The sequence below is a fragment of the Hemitrygon akajei genome, unplaced genomic scaffold (assembly GCF_048418815.1).
Source record: "Hemitrygon akajei unplaced genomic scaffold, sHemAka1.3 Scf000071, whole genome shotgun sequence".
NCBI classification, from domain to species: domain Eukaryota; kingdom Metazoa; phylum Chordata; class Chondrichthyes; order Myliobatiformes; family Dasyatidae; genus Hemitrygon; species Hemitrygon akajei.
In genome coordinates this window covers 2,060,131-2,080,878 of record NW_027331957.1, presented here as the reverse complement: position 1 = coordinate 2,080,878, position 20,748 = coordinate 2,060,131, and the positions used below count along the sequence as shown (strand labels likewise).

Genomic DNA, 20,748 nt, shown 5'->3' with positions numbered 1-20,748 from the left:
AATCGAGAGATCGGCTTCTTCTCTGGCCCCAACAACTCTCGCCACAGGCTCAGCAGTTCTGACTCACGCGTCCCGGCCATCTCAATCTGGGACGCAGTTTACTCCAACAGCTTCTTCCACCCCGACCTGAAAAGCAGCCGTTAAAGATTGGTCAGCCTCCAGTTCAGTATTCACTGCCCTTCTCTCCAGCTTTTTCTTCCTCATGACTTATTTCAGGCCAACGTTCAGGTTTTCCACTTCATTTAGACTGTCGATGGTCATCTTCAGGTTTCCTTCCAGCTTCCGCTTCCCTCTGCCGAGATCTGTCCGCAATTGCTTCACCTCGTCAAACCCCCCTCTCCGGGCTCTCAGTTTGCTGTTGCCCTCAGTCACACAACTTTCTTCGTTTTCTTCAACGTATAAGTTTTCCCACTGGTTCCAGGTCACTCTCTCCAGGTCTCTCCGTCTTCATTTCACACTTGATTCCGTAGAGACGCTCATTCACGAGCTGCGACCTTCGCCATACCTGGTACGTGTCCAGAAAACACTGTAACTCTGTAGTTCTCAGCCGCCCCTGCAACAACCTCACTCCATATTCTCCCGAGGCAAAGCCAAATACCAGGAGATCATCCACATCCGCCAAACTCCAAACACCTCCACATCACCTATGGGCCGAATGGTCTACTTCTGCACCTATTGTCTTCCACATACCCCGCGGGAAGTTTGCACGGGTTCCGGATATGCCCTGTGGCATCTTTTGGGACCGCAAGAATCCTAGGGATCTTATAACGGCCGTCTTCTCCTTGTCGGCCGCACTCATCGGGATCTGGTAACATCCACTCCTCAGATCCAGCACCTTAAACCACTTCGCACCACTCAGACAGGCCATCGCCTCTTCGGCCCTCGGGGCAAAATTCTGGTCACTGACAGTGCGCCTCTTCAGCGCAATATAATCCACACACACGCTGCCTACGTCTCCCAAGGCTGTAGGGGCCAGTCGCCGCAACCTCTCTCTCACCAAGGTGTCTTCAGCGGTCAACTCCCCTCCCTCGTGGTATTTCGGAGCGTCCACTAAGAAGGTCCCACCCTCCGACACTTCCCCCAAGGCGTACCACCACCGGCTGTCGTTTAAATTCGGTACCGGCGCAATGTTGTTACACACGTCCTCACAAACAGCTCGAAACTATGGGTGCATCGACAATGCCTCCAAACAGCGCTCACCCTCCTCTTCTGGCAAGGCCCCCAGGCGCCTCTTCAACAGCAGGGTGTTGGTCCCCTTCAGACTCGAAACGCTGTCTGGACACGTCAGCATTAACGATTCACGAAACTCAGGCACCCCCACATTGGCCTCTGAGTACCCCATTTTCACTGATCAACAACTGTCGTCTGGATAATCACCGAGGCTAGTACCCCAAATCTCCAGTGCCCTCATTGTCGTCAAGGGTAAATGCTTCCAATACCGGTTGTAAAACGTACTGTACAGCAACTTGACCTACGCCCCGGTGTCGAGAATGGCTTTAGCGAGACGTCCATCCATCCGTAACGACACCTGAGTGCCTGATCCCTCTATCCTTTCAGGAATAGGGTTTGTTCCTTTAGGCCGTTCCTTGGTACATTGATCGGAACGTGCTCCCTTGTTAGACCCCAGGCCGTTCACCCACTGGGCCTTCTCTAAGTTTCCCGACACCTATCAGATCACCGTCCTAGCCAAAGAAGATACTCTGTAAACTTTTCACCAATCTCCTACCACAGATATGGTAAGCAGCCCAGCTGCGGCATTTGACTTCCGGTCGAACCAAATGCATTTTCTCATACTTACCCATAACTGGTAGCTGTCACTTCGAGGTAATTGTACCAGATAGTTCTAACAACATCACCAGCCCGCATACTCAAATTTCCAACCAGTCCCTAACGCTTTCCCTCACCTAACAACTGAGAGGTCCGCTCCGCACACGCCTCAGCCCCTTTATGGATGGACATAATTCCAACAACCGGGCGGAGCCCACCATAGCTGGAACATACCCACCAGTCCTTCCCCGCTCTTTTAACAGTGTGGAAAACCCATGGTACAACCACCACCACTTCGTCAGCGCTTGTCTGTACTCTAACAACGACCTCCAAGGTACCAGCAGCCACCCCACCCAACACGCATGCAGAGATAACCAGCAATTGCACAACAGCAGAGGCACGCCAGCATTCCCTCCCCGCAGCATGCATAATTTAAAGAGGGCAATCACACAGAAAATCACGGGAATTTCAATCCCGGACGAGCCCACACATTTTTTGCCCTCTGGCTAGCCTCAGGCTCACTCAGCTCGCTTCCGTCTCGGGGGAGCGACCTTCGGCCCCGCCAAACTGGAAAATGAGCTTGTGTGGATGCTGTGTGATGTCCCCGCCCCGCCAAATAACAGACAGTACACCATATGCGATTAAATGATTACACTTTATTGAGATTACTGGAACTATGTGGTTAATAACGATACAGTATATATGAAGGAAAAGGAAATAAAGAAAAGGCGCCAAACCTATCAAAGTCCAAACCACTTCGTGCACAACCATTGGAGCTCAATCCTCTCAGACCTCCTCGAATCGTTGCTCAGGACCACAGGAGGTGATCAACCAAGCACCCCCGGCACGTCTGTCTTCGTCTCCTCTCTTCACCGAACCTCCTCGCCTCGGATCAACCACCGCCCCCCCCCACTCGGGGTCTGTTCCATCGTTTACAGCACCGCGTCCCCTGTCTCTCACCCCCTCGTGCCGACCCCCCCAAAAGCCCGCTAGCAATAGCTTACAGACTCAGAAAAGATAGAATAACATTAATCACAATTGGTTAACAAATGAATACAATTCTCGTTTTCAGTAAATTCTAAACCCAAACAAACTGCGAGAGAAAGCACCTATCATAACAAAGAAGCATTTCGACTTTAAAAAAAAAACCAAATAAGCCATTTTGGTTAACATAAGCAGTAAGAAAGAAACCCCGTGACATGCAGTAGAATGGTTGGGGAAGGGATAGAGTGGGTGAAGTGGGAATTTAGATAAAATTTGGGGGAAAAAATTGGAAGTGGATAAGTGTGCAGAAGAGATACGGGGGAGGGAAGCGGCTTGTGATGTGATTCAGTTTGGCCCTACGGGCTGTTGACAGAGATCCTGGATCTTTTGAAGAATATCCGTGCTCAAATTTGCAGACTTCTCGCAGATGAAATGGTGTTGACGATTGCAGTGGTTCCTCCAGGTGGACGAGTCGCAGTTATCGCAGAAGGGCGTTCCATTAGCTTTCCTGAACATAAGACTTGAAGTCACTTCCCTATGAATGAAGGTTAAACAATTTCAACAGGTACCGAACAGCTCCAGGAGGAGACCCGAGACATTCACCAAACGAATCCCGCTGCTGGCACTGATCATACAGCTCCGTGTCTGTCGCCAAACTAACCCACCTTACCCACAGACCACATCACTCCCCAAACTGATGGCAGTGCCCCACCATCTACCCCACAGCCCTGTGTCAGAATCTAACCCCCTCACTTCCCACATTCCCGGTGTTTCTCCAACCTATTCGCTCTGACCCAGTCCCAATACAGGAAACGTCCGAAACTCACCCGTCTTTGCACTTTCCAACCCAGTATGTTCTGTGTTTACGTAGGGGAAAGTTGGAAACAACATTCTGCGAAATTAAAAGTAGTTAATTAATATTAAGAAGGTACCTCACTCAATGCCTGAACCCAGGAGTCTGGGATGCGATGGTCGAGAGAGAGCGAACTTTATTCTGTGCCTGACCCTGGAAGTGTGTGATGGGACGGTGTGCTGGGAGCTTCAATCTGTTTCCGAACCCGGAAATGTGTGATGGGACGGTGTGGTGGGAGCTTCACTCTGTGTTTGACCCAGAGAGTTTCTGATTGTTTTAAGTTTCTCTTCTCTCGGTGTGACACATACCTCCTCTTGTTTTGAATTTATTTCCAGCAGCTTTGCATGAAGGTTTGAACAATGTTTCTTCGCTTTATCATAATATGTTGCCAAGGTGGATAAGAAATAACTACGGTCTTCATTTTTGATCCAGTCCTGGGAACAGGCTTGATCTGCAAATCAGTTACAAGAAGAAGTGAATCACACTCTACACCATCACATCACACATTCCCGCGTCAGACACAGAGTGAAGCTCTTTCTACTCCTTCCATTCGCTCCTGCTATGATCAGGCACAAAGTGAAACTCCCTCCACACCGTCCCCTCACACATTCCCCGGGTCAGACACAGAGTGTAAACACACGGTCCCATCACACACTCCTGGGGTCAGACACAGAGTGAATCTCCCTCCACACCGTCGCATCACACACTCCTGGTGTCAGACACAGAGTGAATCTCCCTCCACAATGTCCCGTCACACACTGCCGGGGTCAGACACAGGGTGAATCTCCCTCAGCACCGCCGCTCACACACACCCTGGTTCAGCAAACAGATTTCAGATCCCTCCACAAAGTCCAGTCACACTCAGCCTTGGTCAGACTCAGTGTGAATCTTTATCTCCACGGCCCCACCACACATCTCCAGCTGTCAGAGACGGAAATAAATTCCCTCAGCGCACAAGACAAATGCAACAGAGAGAGTGATTCTCCCTCTACAGCTTCTCAGCACACCGCAAAGAGGAGTGTCAGAATAGAGGGAAGCTGCCTCCACACCGTCCCACAACACACTCCTGGGGTCAGACAGAGGGTGAATCTCCCTCCACACCGTCCAATCACACACTCCCCGGGTCAGACACAGAGTGAATCTCCCTCCACACCGTCCCATCACACACTCCCGGGGTCAGACACAGAGTGAATCTCCTTCCACACCGTCCCATCACACACTCGCGGGGTCAGACGCAGAGTGAATCTCCCTCCACACCGTCCCATCACACACTCCCGGGGTCAGACACAGAGTGAATCTCCCTCCACACCGTCCCATCACACAATCCCGGGGTCAGACACAGAGTGAATCTCCCTCCACACCGTCTAATCATACACTCCCGGGGTCAGACACTCAGTGAATCTCCCTCCACACCGTCCCATTACTCATTCCCAGGGTCTGATACAGAGTGAATCTCCCTCACACTGCCCCATCACCCACTCCCGGGGTCAGACACAGAGTGAATCTCCCTCCACACCGTCCCATCACACACTCCCGGGGTCAGACACAGCAGTAGAGAAATTCTACTGTGAAATTCTTCCCACATCATCCGATCTCTCTCTCCCTCTCAATGATGAGGAGCGGGGTAAGAGGGTGATTTTGTTTCACCTCTGATACTGGTAATGAATCCGCAGATATCCTGATACTCTCTCCATCGCAGGGTATAGGTTGGCTCGGCTCTGATCTGAGACTGACGAATCTGTAATACTGAGAGAGACGGTGAAGGATGTTTAGCGTTTACAGTGACGTTTGAGTCGGCGTCAGTGTCATGGTGATGGTTAACTCCGTGTCACAGTCAGGAACATGTCGTTATTGCGGTGAGGGCCGTATAGGTGTCACTGTGATAGATGATTATGTGACTCGATGGGGTGTGTTCCGGTTCACGGTGAGGTGAATTTCGGTGTTACGGTGAGGGATTTGTCGTGGTCGCAGTGATTGGAGCTTCTGTGTCCTGGTGAGGGGTTTGCTGTCACACTGGTGATTGTGCTGGTCTCACGGTGAGAGATGTGTCGGTGTCACGGTGAAGAACGTGCTTTGGTCCCAGTTGGTGTCTCTGGTTTAGTGAAGGATGCGTCCGTGCCACAGCGAGGAGATTGTCGGAGTCACAGTGAATCGTTATTACAGTACAGTGTGTCGATATTATGTTCAGGGATTTGTCATATCATGATGTGGGATGTGTTGGTGGGGTCTCTGCCGGGCTCACGGTAAGGAGTTCACCGTGATCATGATGAGGGGCCCCTTAGGACCACAGTGAGTGGTGTGTCGGTTTCACGATGAAGGGTGTCTTGCGGTAATGTTGGGAATGTGCCGCTGGCCATTTTTATCCTCTGCGGCTTGGTTGTTCCGACCAGTGTTAAACTCACCATGAATCCTCCAGCAGATACCCGTGATAATGAGTGTCGCTGTTAAAACGCAGATGAGCCATATGCTTGAGTCTGGTCGGTCTCTCCTGGCGGGTCGTTCACTGCCCATGCCGTCTGTGGGAAAATCGTTCCTTGTCTCTGTCAATCCATCGTCATATTCCCTGATCTACCCCTCCCCTGCTCTTCCCAACTTCTGAGTTCAATCACTTCCTTCCCCTCCTGCTCAGAAGTCAACGTAAGTCATAGAACATAATAGACCATCCGGCCAACAGTTTTCAAACATTCTATTGAAACGACACACTTTCTGCCTACCGACATCCATCTCCCACCATTCTCTCTACTTTGACGTGTGTGAGAACCCTCTGCTTAAAGGCCGCTATCGATCTGCCTCCACCAGCAGCCCAGGCAGCACATTCCAGTCACCCACGCTCTCTGTGTAAACAAAATCCCGCCCCACACATCTCCTGTCAACGTCCCCCCTCTCATCTTAACCTCTGATATTGGTGACTTCATTCCTGGTGGAGATATACACTGGCTATCTGGTGCATCTCTGTCCCAGGTACTGTTATTGACCTGTATCCTTTCTCTCCCGCAGCCTTCCCCTCACCCCCACAGGGAAAGGAAACACAAATGTTCCGACCTTTGCACGGAGTTAATACTCTCTACTCCAGATACAGAAACTACTCTGTATCCTCTCAAACGACTCCCACACTCTTCCTGTAACGGGGCGAGCTGACATCAATGAGTGAACTCGAAAACTTCACACCCAGTCCTAAGTCGACGCTGGGTGATTCGTCACTCCTCCCCCACCTTCTCATTCATAGTCCTGTCTATCTGTGTCCCAAATACTCAGTCGCTGCAGGGAAAGGAAACACAAATTTACCTCTGCACATAGTTAACACTCTCTACTCCAGAAACATAATCTCTTCCGTATCCACTCCAAAGACCCCCACTCGCTTCCTCTGACGGGAGGACCCGGCAAAACTAGCGAACTCGAAAACGTCACACCCCCATTCAATGTGTGTCTACCCCAAACTGCCACGTTTAAACTTCTCTCTTCCTTAACACCTCCAACTGGTCACGGTATCAGCCATACCCGTTTACACTAAAGTTAAACAACGCTTGGGCTCCAACTTACCAAGTGGACCAATGCCAGAAAACAACCTGGCCGAATCCCCACCTGTCAGATCTTTCCTGGCCTCTGTAAAGATGGTCTTTCTCTAAATTAGTGACTATACCCGAGGTCAGACCTATCATCTAGATACAAAGTGGTCCCCTACACAAACCTCTGTTCCCTGCCTTGTCCCATTCCGTAGGAGGAGATCCCGTATGGCACTCTCTGGTTCGGACTTCATACGTACTGATTCAGGCAACTTTCTTCCAAACACTTCATAAAATATCACAGTGGTCCTTTAAGAGTATGGGACTCACAGTTAATACCGATAAAGTGAAAACCACCAAAGATCACGACCTTCTGCTTCTTGCAACACTCTGCGAGCTCTCCACAGGTGTGTTCCTCTCAATCCCCAGGATTGTCAGGTGATCGATCACGTAGCCCCTTGAACGAGTTCATACCGAAGTTGATCCTCTGTTCTGCTATTAAACCCTCGCCGAGACAAGTGATATTTTCCCAGATTAGTAAAGCCGCCCCTCACTCTTGAATTTATGACGCTTTGGCAGGACTAAGACAGCGGCTAACTGGAATATTGAGCTAACTGACCTGCGCCTCCTGACACCAAGTCTCACTAATGGTTACAATATAAGATTATTAAGGGATTGGACAAGATAGAGGCAGGAAATATGTTCCAGATGCTGGGAGAGTCCAGTACCAGAGGGCATGGTTTGAGAATAAGGGCTAGGTCATTTAGGACAGAGTTAAGGAAAAACTTCATCTCCCAGAAAGTTGTGGGGGTCTGGAATGCATTGCCTCGGAAGGTAGTGGAAGCCAATTCTCTGGATGCTTTCAAGAAGGAGCTAGATAGGTATCTTATGGATAGGGGAATCAAGGGATATGGGGACAAGGCAGGAACCGGGTATTGATAGTAGTTGATCAGCCATGATCTCAAAATGGCGGTGCAGGCTCGAAGGGCCAAATGGTCTACTTCTGCACCTATTGTCTATTGTCTATTGTCCAGACGTTGACCCCTACCCAGAGCTCATCTGCTTTTCGTACAATACTTCCTGCATTGAAACGTACGCAGCTTATAACATAAGTCCCAGCAATCTCAACCTTTGCTTCCTGACTATGTCTGAGGACTTATTAACATCTGTCCCAACAAGCACCGCGCTATCTGCTATGGCGCTCTTGTTTTCTTCCCACTGCAACTCCAGCACTCCCCCTTTTTAATGGCCCTTTCCGCCGGGATATTATTTCAGGGGTAACCCGAGACTGTTGCTCATGGCAGAGGACGAAAAACAAACCTACGAACAGCTTGTCCCTGTCTTCGCTTCATTTTCCCTGGCTAATCAATCCGCTTCCCCGATTGGCTGCTCTCCCCGCTCCCGATCTCTGATTGGAGGCTGTTTGCACCGCCAAAGGTATATGAGTCTATTACTCCGTCTGCCAGACAGAGAAGGAAGCTCCCCCCATACCATCCCATCATACACCTCCCGAAGCACGATACATCACACTATTTGAGAGTCAGTGAAGGAGTGAAGCTTCCATCACAACGTCCCATCGCTCATCTCCCAGAGTCAGTCACAGAGTGAATCTTCCCCCACTTTTCCATGACAATGCTAAATACCAGGGAGCGGTGGTCACTGTCCCCCAGATGCTCATCCTCTCTGCCCCTTCAACTGAGGCCTCACCAGTCTTAGCATTACATCCTTTCTTTCGTTATTCTAGTCCTCTTGAAATGAATGTTAACGCTGCATTTCCCAGTTTCACCATGGCGGCAACTTGCCTTCAGCATTGTCATGGAAAAGAAAAGAATCAGAGTGGACAGGAACGTTTTTAATTGGGGAAGGGCAAATTTTGTGTCTATAAGGCTAGAACTTGCGGGTGTGAATTGGGATGATGTTTTTGCAGGGAAGTGTACTATCGACATGTGTTCCATGATGTTTAAGGATCTCTTGCAGGATGTTAGGAATAAATTTGCCCCGCTGAGGAAGAAGAAGAATGGTAGGGTGAAGGAACCATGGGTGAAAAGTGAGTTGGAAAATCTAGTCAGGTAGAAGAAGGCAGCATACATGAGGTTTAGGAAGCAAGGATCAGATGGGTCTATTGCGGAATATAGGGTTGCAAGAAAGGAGCGTAAGAAGGGACTGAGGAGAGCAAGAAGGGGCATGAGAAGGCCTGGGCCAGTAGTGTAAAGGAAAACCACAAGGCATTCTTCAATTATGTGAAGAACAAAATGATGACAGAAGCGAAGGTAGGACTGTGGGGGGACGATGTGCCTGGAGGATGTGGAAGTGAGCGAGGTCCTCAATGAATGTTTGTCTTCGATATTTAACACTGAGAAGGAACTTAATGACGGTGAGGACAGTATGAGTGAGGTTGATGTTCTGGGGCATGTTGATATTAAGGGAGCGGAGGTGTTGGATTTGTTAAAATACATTAGGACGGAGAGGCCCCAGGGCCCTCTCGGAATATTCCCCAGCTGCTTCACGATGCGAGGGAAGAGACTGCTGAGCCTCTGGCTAGGATCTTTATGCCCTCGTTGTCCACGGGAATAGTACCGGAGGATTGGAGGGAGGCGAATGTAGTCCCCTTGTTCAAAAAAGTTTAGTCGAAATAGTCCGGATAATTATTGAGAGCGAGCCTTACGTCTGTGGTGGGAAAGCTTTTGGGAAAGATTCTTAGGGTTAGGATCTATGGGTGTTTGGAGAATTATGTTCAGGGACAGTCATCATGGCTTTGTGAAGGGCAGATCGTTTCTAACAAACCTGTTAGAGTTCTTTGAGGAGGTGACTAAGCATATAGATGAGGGTAGAGCAATGGGTGTGATCTACATGGATTTTAGAAAGGCATTTGACAAGGTTTCGCACGGAAGGCATGGGATCCAGGGATGTTTGGGCAGGTGGATTCCGAATTTGATTGCCTGCAGAAAGCACAATGTCATGGTGGAGGGATTACATTCGGATTGGAGGGCTGTGACTAATGGAGTCACACAAAGATCGGTTCTGGAACCCCTACTTTTCGTGATTTTTATTAAAGATCTGGTTAGCAAGTTTGCAGACGACACAAATTTTGGTGTTCTTGTGGATAGTGTAGAGTATTGTAAAAAATTGCAGACAGACAATGATAGGATGCAAAAGTGGGCTGTGAAATGGCAGATCTGGCTCAGCCCGGGAAGTGTAAGGTGGTACACTTTGGGAGGACAAACTCCAAGGCAGAGTACAAAGTAAATGACAGTATACTTGCTAGTTTGGAGGAGCAGAGGAATCTGGGGGTACATGTACAGAGATCCCTGAAAGTTGCCTACCACGTAGATAGAGTAGTTTAGAACACTTCTGGGGTGTTAGCTTTCATAAGTCGAGGTATAGTGTTTAAAAGACGAGATGGAATGATGCAGCTCAGTAAAACTCTGGTTAGGCCACACTTGGAGTACGGTGTCTATTTATGGTCGCCTCACTATAGGAAGGAAGTGGAAGCACGGGAAAAGGTACAGAGGAGATTTACCAGGATGCTGCCTGGATTAGAGAGTATGGATTACGATCAGAGATTAAGGGAGCTAGGGCTTTACTCTTCGGAGAGCAGAAGGATGAGAGGAGATATGATGGAGGTGTACAAGATATGAAGAGGAAGAGATAGGGTGGACAGCCAGCGCCCCTTCTCCAGGGCAGCACTGCTGAATACAGGAGGACATGGCTTTAAGGAAAGGGGTGAGAAGTTCAAGGGGGATATTAGACGAAGGTTCTTTTTACTCAGAGAGTGGTTGGTGCGTGGAATGCACTGCCTGAGCCAGTGGTGGAGGCATATACACCAGTAAAATTTAAGCGTCTACTAGACAGGTATATGGAGGGATTTAATTTGGGGGGATATATGGGAGGCAGGGTTTGAGGTTCAGAACAACATTGTTGGCCGAAGGGCTTATACTGTGCTGTATTATTCTATGTTCTATGTTCTAATTTCAGGTGGTTGACCTATAAAGTCAAGAAAATCTGTCTCAATAGGGGCCGACTAATCACTGGTAGCCAACAAGAAAAAGGCTTCCTTTATTCCCTCTCTTAAACTTCAGACAATCAGCTAATAGTTCATACTTGCTATTCTTGTTCCTGTAATAAAATAGGCTCGAAAATTGCTAAGCATCTTCATGTGGTTGTCAAAGACTTTCTGAAAATCCAAGTACACAACATCAATCATCTTTGGGTTTTATATAACTTGTGACTTCCGGATTTCTTCCAGAAATTCCAGCCATTGCTGCTCTGCCGTCACCTGTGCCAGTGTTATTTTCCAATCAATTCTGGCCAACTCTTCTCTAGTGCCACACTAATTCCTTTTACTCCACTGTAAGACATCACATTTTAGCTTCTCCTTCTCAAATTTCAGGGTGAATTAGACTACACTATGACCACTCTCCTTAGGGTACTTTTACCTTAAGCTCTCTAATAAATTCCAGGCCATTGCACAACACGCAGTCCGGAATAGCTGATATCCTCGTGGCCTTAACAACGAGCTGTTTAAAAAGCAATCTCATAGGCACTCGAGAAACTCACCCTCAGGGTCCGCAATATCCCGGAGCGAGTTCTCGGCATTCTCAGGAGAGAGGGTGAGCAGACAGAAGTCGTGGTCCACGTGGGGACCCAAGACATAGATGTCTGTAGGGATGAGGTCGTGAAGAAGGGATATAGTGAGTAAGGAGTTAAGTTAAAAAGCAGATCCTCAGAGATGGAATTCTCGGGATTACTGCCTGTGTCACGAGAGAGACAGAGGGTGGGAACAGTAAGTTATGGCATGTGAATGCGTGGCTGATAAGTTGGTGCAGGGGGCAGGGGATCAGATATCTGGATTGTTGGCATCTCTTCTGGGGAAAGTCTGACCTGTACAAAAAGGAAAGGCTGCACCTGAACTGGAAAGAGATCAATATCCTGTTGGGCAGGTTTCCTAGAGCTATTGGGAAGACTTTAAGCTAGTTTGGCAGGTGGGTGGGAATCATATGTGAGTGCAGAGATTAGGGTAAAAGACAAGGGAATGATACTATGTGTTCTGAGTTGGTGAGGAAGGACAGGCAGGGGACAAAATATAAATGTAGCCATTTAGAGGGTTTGAAATGGGTCTATTTCAACACGAGGAGTATTGGGAATACAGGGGATGAACTGAGAACATGGATCAGTACATGGAACGACGATGATGTGGCCGTTAGTGAAACATGGCTGGTGGAAGGGCAGGGTTGGCTGATGCAGGTACCGGGGTTTAGGTCTTTTAAAAGGAATGGAATGGGAGGTAGAAAAGGGGTTGGGGAGTAGCATTACTGTTCAGGGCTGGTCTCCCGGCTATAGAAATGGATGACGCTGCATGGGGAGTGTGCACTGAGTTGGTGTGGGTCGAAGTCAGTCGTAGGAAGGGATCAGGCACTGTGCTGGAAGTAGTCCATAGGCCCCCAAATAGCCCTCGGGACACCGAGGAGCAGATAGGCAGGCAGATTTTAGAACGGTGCAGGAATTGCAGGGTTGTTGTTGTTGGTGATTTCAACTTCCCTCATATTGACTGACATCTCCTGACTACAAGGGGTATAGATGAGGCTGAATTTGTCAGGGTTGTTCAAGAAGTATTCCTGACACACTGCGTGGACCGGCTGACGAGAGGAGAAGCCATATTGGATCTAGTTCTGGGCAATAATCCTTGTCAGACGGCAGACCGCTTGGTGGGGGAGCATTTTGGTGAGAGTGACCGCAACCCCCTTAGCTTCAGCATAGCTGTGGTAAAAGATAAAAACAGACATAATGGGAAAGTACTTAACTGGGGAAAGGCTAAATATGAAAGGATGAGGCAGTAAATAGCGAGAGACAGATTCTCAAGGGCGAGAGCACAAAAGTAATGTGGAGTAAGTTTAGGGACCAAGTGTGCTGGGTCGCTAGAGCAGTAGCTCTGATCTTTGAATCCTCTTTGGCAGCAGGGGTGGTGCTGGAGGATTGGAGAATAACCAATGTTGTTCCCTTGTTTAAAGAAGTTAATAGGGAGAATACTGGGAACCATAGACCGTTGAACCTTACATCAGTGGTCTGCAAACTTTTGGAAAGGTTTATTAAGGTTAGGATCTACGAGCATTTGGAGAAGTACAGTCTACTCCAGGGTAGTCAACATGGTTTTGTGCAGGGAAGGTCGTGCCTCAGGAGCCTAATTGAGTGTTTTGAAGGGGTAACAAAAGAAAGTGATAAGCATAGTGCGGTAAATGTGGTCTACATGGATTTAAGCAAGGCATTTGACAAGGTCCCCCACGACAGACTCATACAGAAAGTCATGAGGCATGGGATCAGTGGAACCCTGACTGTTTCGATATAAAGCAGGAAGAAAGCACAGGGTAGCAGTGGAAGGAAAGTATTCTGTCTGGAAGTCGGTGACTAGTGGGGTTCGGCAAGGATCTGTCCTGGGACACCTGCTCTTTGTGACTTTTATAAATGACCTGGATGAAAGACGAAAGGTTGGTTTAGTAAGTTTGCGGACGTTTAGTGGAGTTGTGGATGGAGCTATGGATTGTCGAAGGTTAAAAGAGGATATAGACAGGATGCAGAGTTGGGCAGAAATGTGGCAGCTGGAGATCAATCTGGATAAATATGAAGTGATGCATTTTGGAAGGACAAACCTGAAGGCTGAGTACAGGACAGGGTTAATGGAGGGTTAATTAAGAGTGTGGATAAGCAGAGGGACCTTGAGGTTAAAATCCATACATCCCTCAAGGTCACTGCACAGGCAGATAGGGTAGTTACTAGGTAATGCTAGGCTTCACTAGCAGGGAGATTGAGTTCAAGCGTAGAGAGGTCAGCTTGTAAATGTACAAATCTCCAGTGAGACTACACTGAGAGTGTTGTGTACAGTTCTGGTCACCTCACTATAGGAAGGATATGGAAGCTATGGAGAGGGTGTTGAGGAGATTTATCAGAATGTTGCCCAGATTGGAAAACAGGTCTTATGAGGCACGGTTAGCAGAGCTGGGACTTTTCTCTTTGGAGCGTAGAAGGATGAGAGGGGACTTGATAGAGGTCTACAAGATTATGAGAGGCATAGAAAAAGGGGATAGCCAGTGCCTGTCTCCCAGAGCACGAATAGCAAAACATATAACCATATAACATCTACAGCACAGAACCAGGCCATTTTGGCCCTTCCAGACCGTGCCCAAAGCTTACTTTCATCTAGCCCCACCGACCTGCACTCAGCCCATAATCCTCCAATCCTTTCCTGTCACTATAGCTATCCAATTTTTCTTTAAATAACAATATCGAACCTGCCTCTACTATTTCTACTGGAAGCTCGTTCCACACAGATACCTCTCTCTGAGTAAAGAAATCCGCCCCTCGTGTTACCCCTTAACATCTCCCCCAACTCTCAACTCGTGTTCTCTTGTTTGAATCTCCCCTACTCTCAATGGAAAAACAAGCCTATCCAAGTCAATTCTATCGATCTCCCTTATAATTTAAATACCTCTATTACGTACACCCTGAAAAGTCTACGCTCCAAAGAATAAAGACCTAACTTGATCAACATTTCTCTGTAACTTAGGTGCTAGATCCCAATAAATATTCCAGTAAATCACCTCTGTACTCTCTCTATTTTGTTGACATCTTTCCTCTAATTCGATGACGAGAACTATACACAGTACACCACATTTCGCCTCATCAATCCCTTGTACAATTTTAACATTACATCCCATCCTCTATTCTCAAAGCTCTCATTTATAAAGGCCGGCATACCAAAAGCTATTTTCACCACACTGTCCACATGAGATCCCACCTTCAGGGAACTATGCACAATTATTCCTAGATCACTCTGTTCTACTGCATTCCTCAATGGCCTACCATTTACCATGTATGTCCTATTTGGATTATTCCTACCAAAATGTAACACCTCACTCTTATCAGCATTAAACTCCATCTGCCATCTTTCAGCCCACTCTTCTAACTGGCCACAATCTCCCTGCAAGCTTTAATATACATATTTAATCTTCAAAGTGTCTATATATTTAGTGCTATCTTTCGTAAATAAGGATACCGAATTTTCAGAAATATGTCATAGTCATTTCTTAACTTACAAGTATTTTTTCAAGTTGAATGCGGCTGAAAATTCCATCATTCCATCGGTCCATAGTTAAGTACTAATCTGATTTCCAAGTAACTGCAATAGCCTTTTTGGCTACTGCCACTGCAATTTTCATAATTGTTTTTCTGATATTTGTTCAATTTATGTTTCGGCGTTATCCCTTCAATATCACCTAGTAAAAATAATATTGGGTTATGTGGAAGTTGCATTCCAATAATTTGTCCCAATAAGACTCTTAAATTTATCCCAAAAGTTTGAATTTTAAAACAAGACCAAGTATAATGTAAAAAAGTACCAATTTCTTGATTACATCGAAAACATTGATCAGATAAATTTGGGTTTACTCTATTTATTTTCTGTGGTGTAATATATAATTGATGTAAAAAAATGTATTGTACTAATCTAAGTCGGACATTTATTGTATTTATCATACTGTCAAGGCATAGTCTTGACCAACTTATTTCATCAATTTTAATATTCAAATTATGTTCTCATTTTTGTCTTGACTTATGAATTACTTATTTAATTGTCTGTTTTTGAATCAAATTGTACATAACAGAAGTATTTTTTATTTTTTTCCCTTTTTGAATTAAAATTTCTATTTCACTAGGCTTCGGCATTAACATTGTTTGACCCAGTTTATCTCTTAAATAAGCCCTTAATTGGAAATAACAAAAAAGAGAGTAATTTGATATTTTATATTTATTCTTTAGTTGATCAAACGACATCAATTTACCTCCATCAATACAGTCACCTATATATCTAATCCCTTTTTGAAACCAGTCATATGAATGTTGGTTATCCATTGTAAAATGAATGAGTCTATTTTGAATTAGGGGTCTCTTTACTAATAAAGATTTCTTTATCTCATCAACATTTATCTTATTCCATAAATATATCAAATGTTTTAATATAAGAGACTCTTTCTTTTCCCGTATCCATTTGGATTCCCATTTATATATAAAATCTTCTGGTATATTTTCTCCGATCTTATCAAACTCTATTCTAATCCATGCCGGTTTATCTTCATCAAGAAAAGATGCAATAAATCTCAGTTGATTTGCTTTACAATAATTCTTAAAATTTGGGAGTTGTCAAATTTACATGTCAATCTTTCCAACGATATTCTTGGCATCTTACCTGTCCAAAGAAACTTCCTCACACATTTATTCAACTCTTGAAAAAAAACTTCTGCGGTAGTTGCATTGGTAATGTTTGAAATAAATACTACAATCTAGGAAATATATTCATTTTTCTAGCATTAACACTGCCTACTAATGTTATTGGTAACATCATCCATTTATCAAGATCTTGATTTTTTTTCAATGATGGCAAATAATTTAATTTACATAAATTCTTTATGTCGTTATCAACTCTTATACCTAAATATTTGATAGCATTCATCGTCCATTTAAAATGAGTTACTAATCGACATTGACTATAATCTCCTTTAGTAAGGGGTAAAATTTTACTTTTATCCTAGTTTACTTCACACCCTGATATTTCCCCATATTCTTCCAATCTAAAAGATAATTTATGCAACGAATGCAATGGGTTTGTTAGATAAATCAGAACATCATCAGCAAATAGATGTATCTTATATTCCTCCCGGTTAACTCAAAAGCCCGTAATATCTGAATCAGTTCTAATTAATTTAGCTAATGGTTCTATTATCAATACAAGTAAGGCAGGTGATAATGGACAGCCTTGTCTAGTTGACCTTGCTAACTGGAATGATGTTGACATTTGGCCATTTGTCACTATTTTAGCTTTGGGACTAGTATTTAAGGTTTTAATCCAGTTTATAAAAGATTTTCCTAACCCATATTTTTCCAATACCTTACATTAAAAAGTCCGATTCTAATCTATCAAATGCTTTTTCTGCATCCAAAGCAACTGCCAGCTCATTTCCTCCCTCTTTTGTGCCAAATGAATTATGCTGAGTAACCGAGTTACATTGTGTACTGTAAATATTAAAGTTGTTTTGAATTCCATGGAGCATGTGGGGATCTTCCGGTATCCAGGAAATCTTTCTTTTTTTTTTCTTTTTTTTCACTTTTCTTTTGTTTTTCAGATGGGGATGTTAAGGGGGGAAGGGTTAAGGGGAGAGAGGAGGGCTGATATTATACTCTAATATTCTATTCATTCTATGTAATTACCTTAAAAACTGAATAAAAATTATATAAAAAATCTCCCTGCAAGCTTGGAAAACCTTCTTCATTATCCACAACGCCACCTATCTTCGTATCATCTGCCTACCTACTAATTCTGTTTACAATCCCATTATCCAGTTCATTAATCCACCAGTACTCTCCGGCATCTCCCATCCAGCCACTGCTGAGTCCATTTTACAACTTCAATATTAATGCCTGAAGATTGAACCTTTCTAACTAACCTTCCGTGCGGTACCATGTCAAAGGCCTGACTGAAGTCCATATAGACAACATCCACTGCTTTACCCTCGTCAACTTTCCTAGTAACCTCTTCAAAACATTCAATAATATTTGTCAAACATGACCTTCCACGCAGAAATCCATGTTGACCGTTCCTAATCAGACACTGTCTATCCATCTAATTAAATATACCGTCTCCGAGAATACTTTCCATTAATTTACCCACCACTCACGTCAAACCTGCAGGCCTATAATTGCTAGGTTTACTATTAGAATGCATTTTTAAACAATGGAGCAACATGATCAATACGCCAATCCTCCGGCCCCATCCTCGTTTCTAATGACATTTCAAAATATTTCTGTCAGAGCCCTTGCTATTTATAAACTACGTTCCCTTAAAGTGCTAGGGAATATCCTATCAGGACACGGAGATTTATCCACTTACATATTCCTTAAAAGGGGCAGTACTTCCTCCTCTTTAATCGTCATAGTTTCCATAACTTCCCTACTTGTTTCCCTTATATTACAAAATTCTATATTCTTCTCCCAAAAATTGTTCAAATCTCCCCCATCTCTTTTGGCTCACACATAGCTGTCCACTCTGATTCCCTAAGGGACCAGTTTTATCCCTCACTATCGTTTTGATATTAATATAACTGTAGAAAGCTGTTGGATTTATTTTCACCTTACTTGCCAAAGCAACCTCGTATCTTCTTTTAGCTTTTCCAATTTCTTTCTTAAGATTCTTTTTACATTCTTTATATTCCTCGAGCACCCCATTTACTCCATGCTCCTATATTTATTGTAGATCTCTCTCTTTTTCTGAACCAAGTTTCCAATATCCCTTGAAAACCATGGCTCTCTCCAACTTTTAACCTTTCCTTTCAACCTAACAGGAACATAAAGATACTGTTCCCTCAAAATTTCACATTTAAATGCCCTCCATTTCTCTACTACTGAGTCCAGTCCTATCATTCTCCATAATTATAATGAAATTAATGGCATTGTGATCACTGTACCCGAAGTGCTCCCCAACACATACCTCCGTTACATGACCTATCTCATTCCGCAAATGGAAATCCAACACTGCCCCTTCACTAGTTGGTACGTCTCTGTCTTGTTGCAAAAAACTATCCTGCACACATTCAATCACCAGAGGGCATATGTACGAAATTAACGGAAGGAAGTTTAGGGGAGACATTAGGGGTAAGTTGTTTTTATACAGAGGATTGTGGGGGCCTGGAAGCACTTGCCACGGATGGTAGGGGTATTTAGAGCCTCTTGGATATGCAGATGGATGAAAGAAAAATAGAGGTTTTCCGGGGTAGTGTGGGTTCAGTAATTTTCTTTCTGGAATGTGTGGGCCGGCACAACATTGAGGGCTGAAGGGCCTGTACTCATCTGTAGTATTCTAGTGTATAATGTTTAGTATCCCAGTACACACTGCCGGGATCAGACACAGCGCAAAGCTCCCTCCCACTCTCCGCTCCACTCACCTCTCAAATTAGCCTGTGAATCCATTCCTGTGAACTGCCTGTTGGCGTCGGTCTGGTTCTCGGCCATCTTGCCGGGTCTCCGAGCTCAGGAAAGGGATGGAACCGTCGATAGAGGAAACCTGTAGCGGCAGGCCGTCGTCCGCAAACACCTGATGACAGGCGGATGAAGAGAGGGACTAAGAGCAGGGGAGGAAGTGCGGGGAGGAGTGAGATTGAGGGCGTGCGAGAAGGCGTTCGAGAGAGATGAGAGTGACGGGAGGGGAAGAAATAGAAGGGGAGTAGAGATTTGTAGAGTGATTGGGGAAGAGGGTAGAGAATGGAAGGAGGGAGGGAGGGAAGGAATGGAAGGAGGGTGTAGAGGGGGACGGCAGGGGTGAGAAACGAGGGAATGACGAAGAAATTTGTATCATCCATAGATAGCCACTATTGTGCTGAAGATTTTTAACCCCACCCTCACCTAATCCTTCCCCCACCCCGCTTGGGTCCTGGTTTTCAGACCCCACCCTCACGCCATCCTTCCCCCACCCCGCTTGGGTCCTGGTTTTCAGACCCCACCCTCACGCCATCCTTCCCCCACCCCGCTTGGGTCCTGGTTTTAGGCCCCACTGCTCCTGCTCATTTCCAGTGCTTCAGACATCAGACTATCTGTCTGCGAGACACACCCCCAGCACACACCGAGGTGAGTGACGCTCCTCCCTCCGAGTGAGGGTAAACAACTACCCTCGGAATTCGTACCCCTCGCAACCATCCCCCCACTCCTCTTCATCCGTCTCCCTCAATCCCACCCTCACACCTCACCCGTTTCTTTTCTCCCTCCCACCTTTCCCCACCACCTTCCTACCCCCAGCCGTTCCGCAAGACTGTGTGTTTCTGTGTGTGTGTATGTGTCTGACAGCCGCTGTGTTGTATCCGGAAGAGGAAGGAAGGGGAGGCGAGGAGTGGGCAGGGACGGAGTGGTGAGATTGCACAAACGACAGGAAACACATGATAGGACGATCCACACAGAACTGTGGAGAGGCTCAGAACCGAGAGACCAATGTCGGTAGGGCAATGGAGTAAATCCATGCGTCAACTCTTCCCCATTGTCCTCACAAATCCCCGTGAATTTGAGAAGGAGATCTGCAGAGGAGGGGCTTGGGTTGGGGTCAGAAATGTGTCGGTCTGCTACTGACGGACCGGTACACACAAAAAGAGAGTTGTGCCGTGGAGGTTGGGAATGAGGGAGAAGGGTGCAGTTGAGCAAAGAGGTGACACATTCATTCCGTATTCACCCTTTTTCTTTTTTATTTCATTTATACTTTTCGATTGTAAGTTGCAGTTCAGCCAATTGACTGCATTGCCCCCAGTCATCAACCTCTCCTCAGTATACATTGCCTCTGTTTGTAAACCAGTTACCTCATCGTCAGCACAATTATCGGCGTTTCCATCAATTCTATTGCATTGAAATCTATGCCGCTCAGGACAGGAGTTGAACTGAGCTCAACCATATGATACCGAACATTGTCTGAGGCCTTTCATCATCTGTCACCGCAAATTCTCCATAAGCTGTCCTGGCAATCTGGCTCTCATCCCTCTGCAACCAGTTCGAACCGAAACTGTCAGCTGTACAGTTTTCCTGGTTCTGGGCTCACTATCACGCGGCACGAGCAGCAATCCT

At 45.9% G+C, this 20,748-nt stretch overlaps 1 protein-coding gene across 1 annotated transcript; it reads right to left on the bottom strand.

Annotated features, from left to right (window-relative positions):
* Positions 1-2,965: 2,965 nt before the first annotated feature.
* On the bottom strand, positions 2,966-19,140 carry LOC140722155 (C-type lectin domain family 7 member A-like). Its single transcript, XM_073036944.1, has 6 exons — positions 19,092-19,140; positions 6,007-6,120; positions 5,252-5,350; positions 3,913-4,055; positions 3,579-3,643; positions 2,966-3,286 (listed from the first exon to the last, which is right to left on the bottom strand). The coding sequence occupies exons 1-6, from the start codon at positions 19,114-19,116 to the stop codon at positions 3,097-3,099; spliced, it is 636 nt and encodes a 211-aa protein (XP_072893045.1). The 5' UTR covers positions 19,117-19,140; the 3' UTR covers positions 2,966-3,096.
* Positions 19,141-20,748: the final 1,608 nt, after the last annotated feature.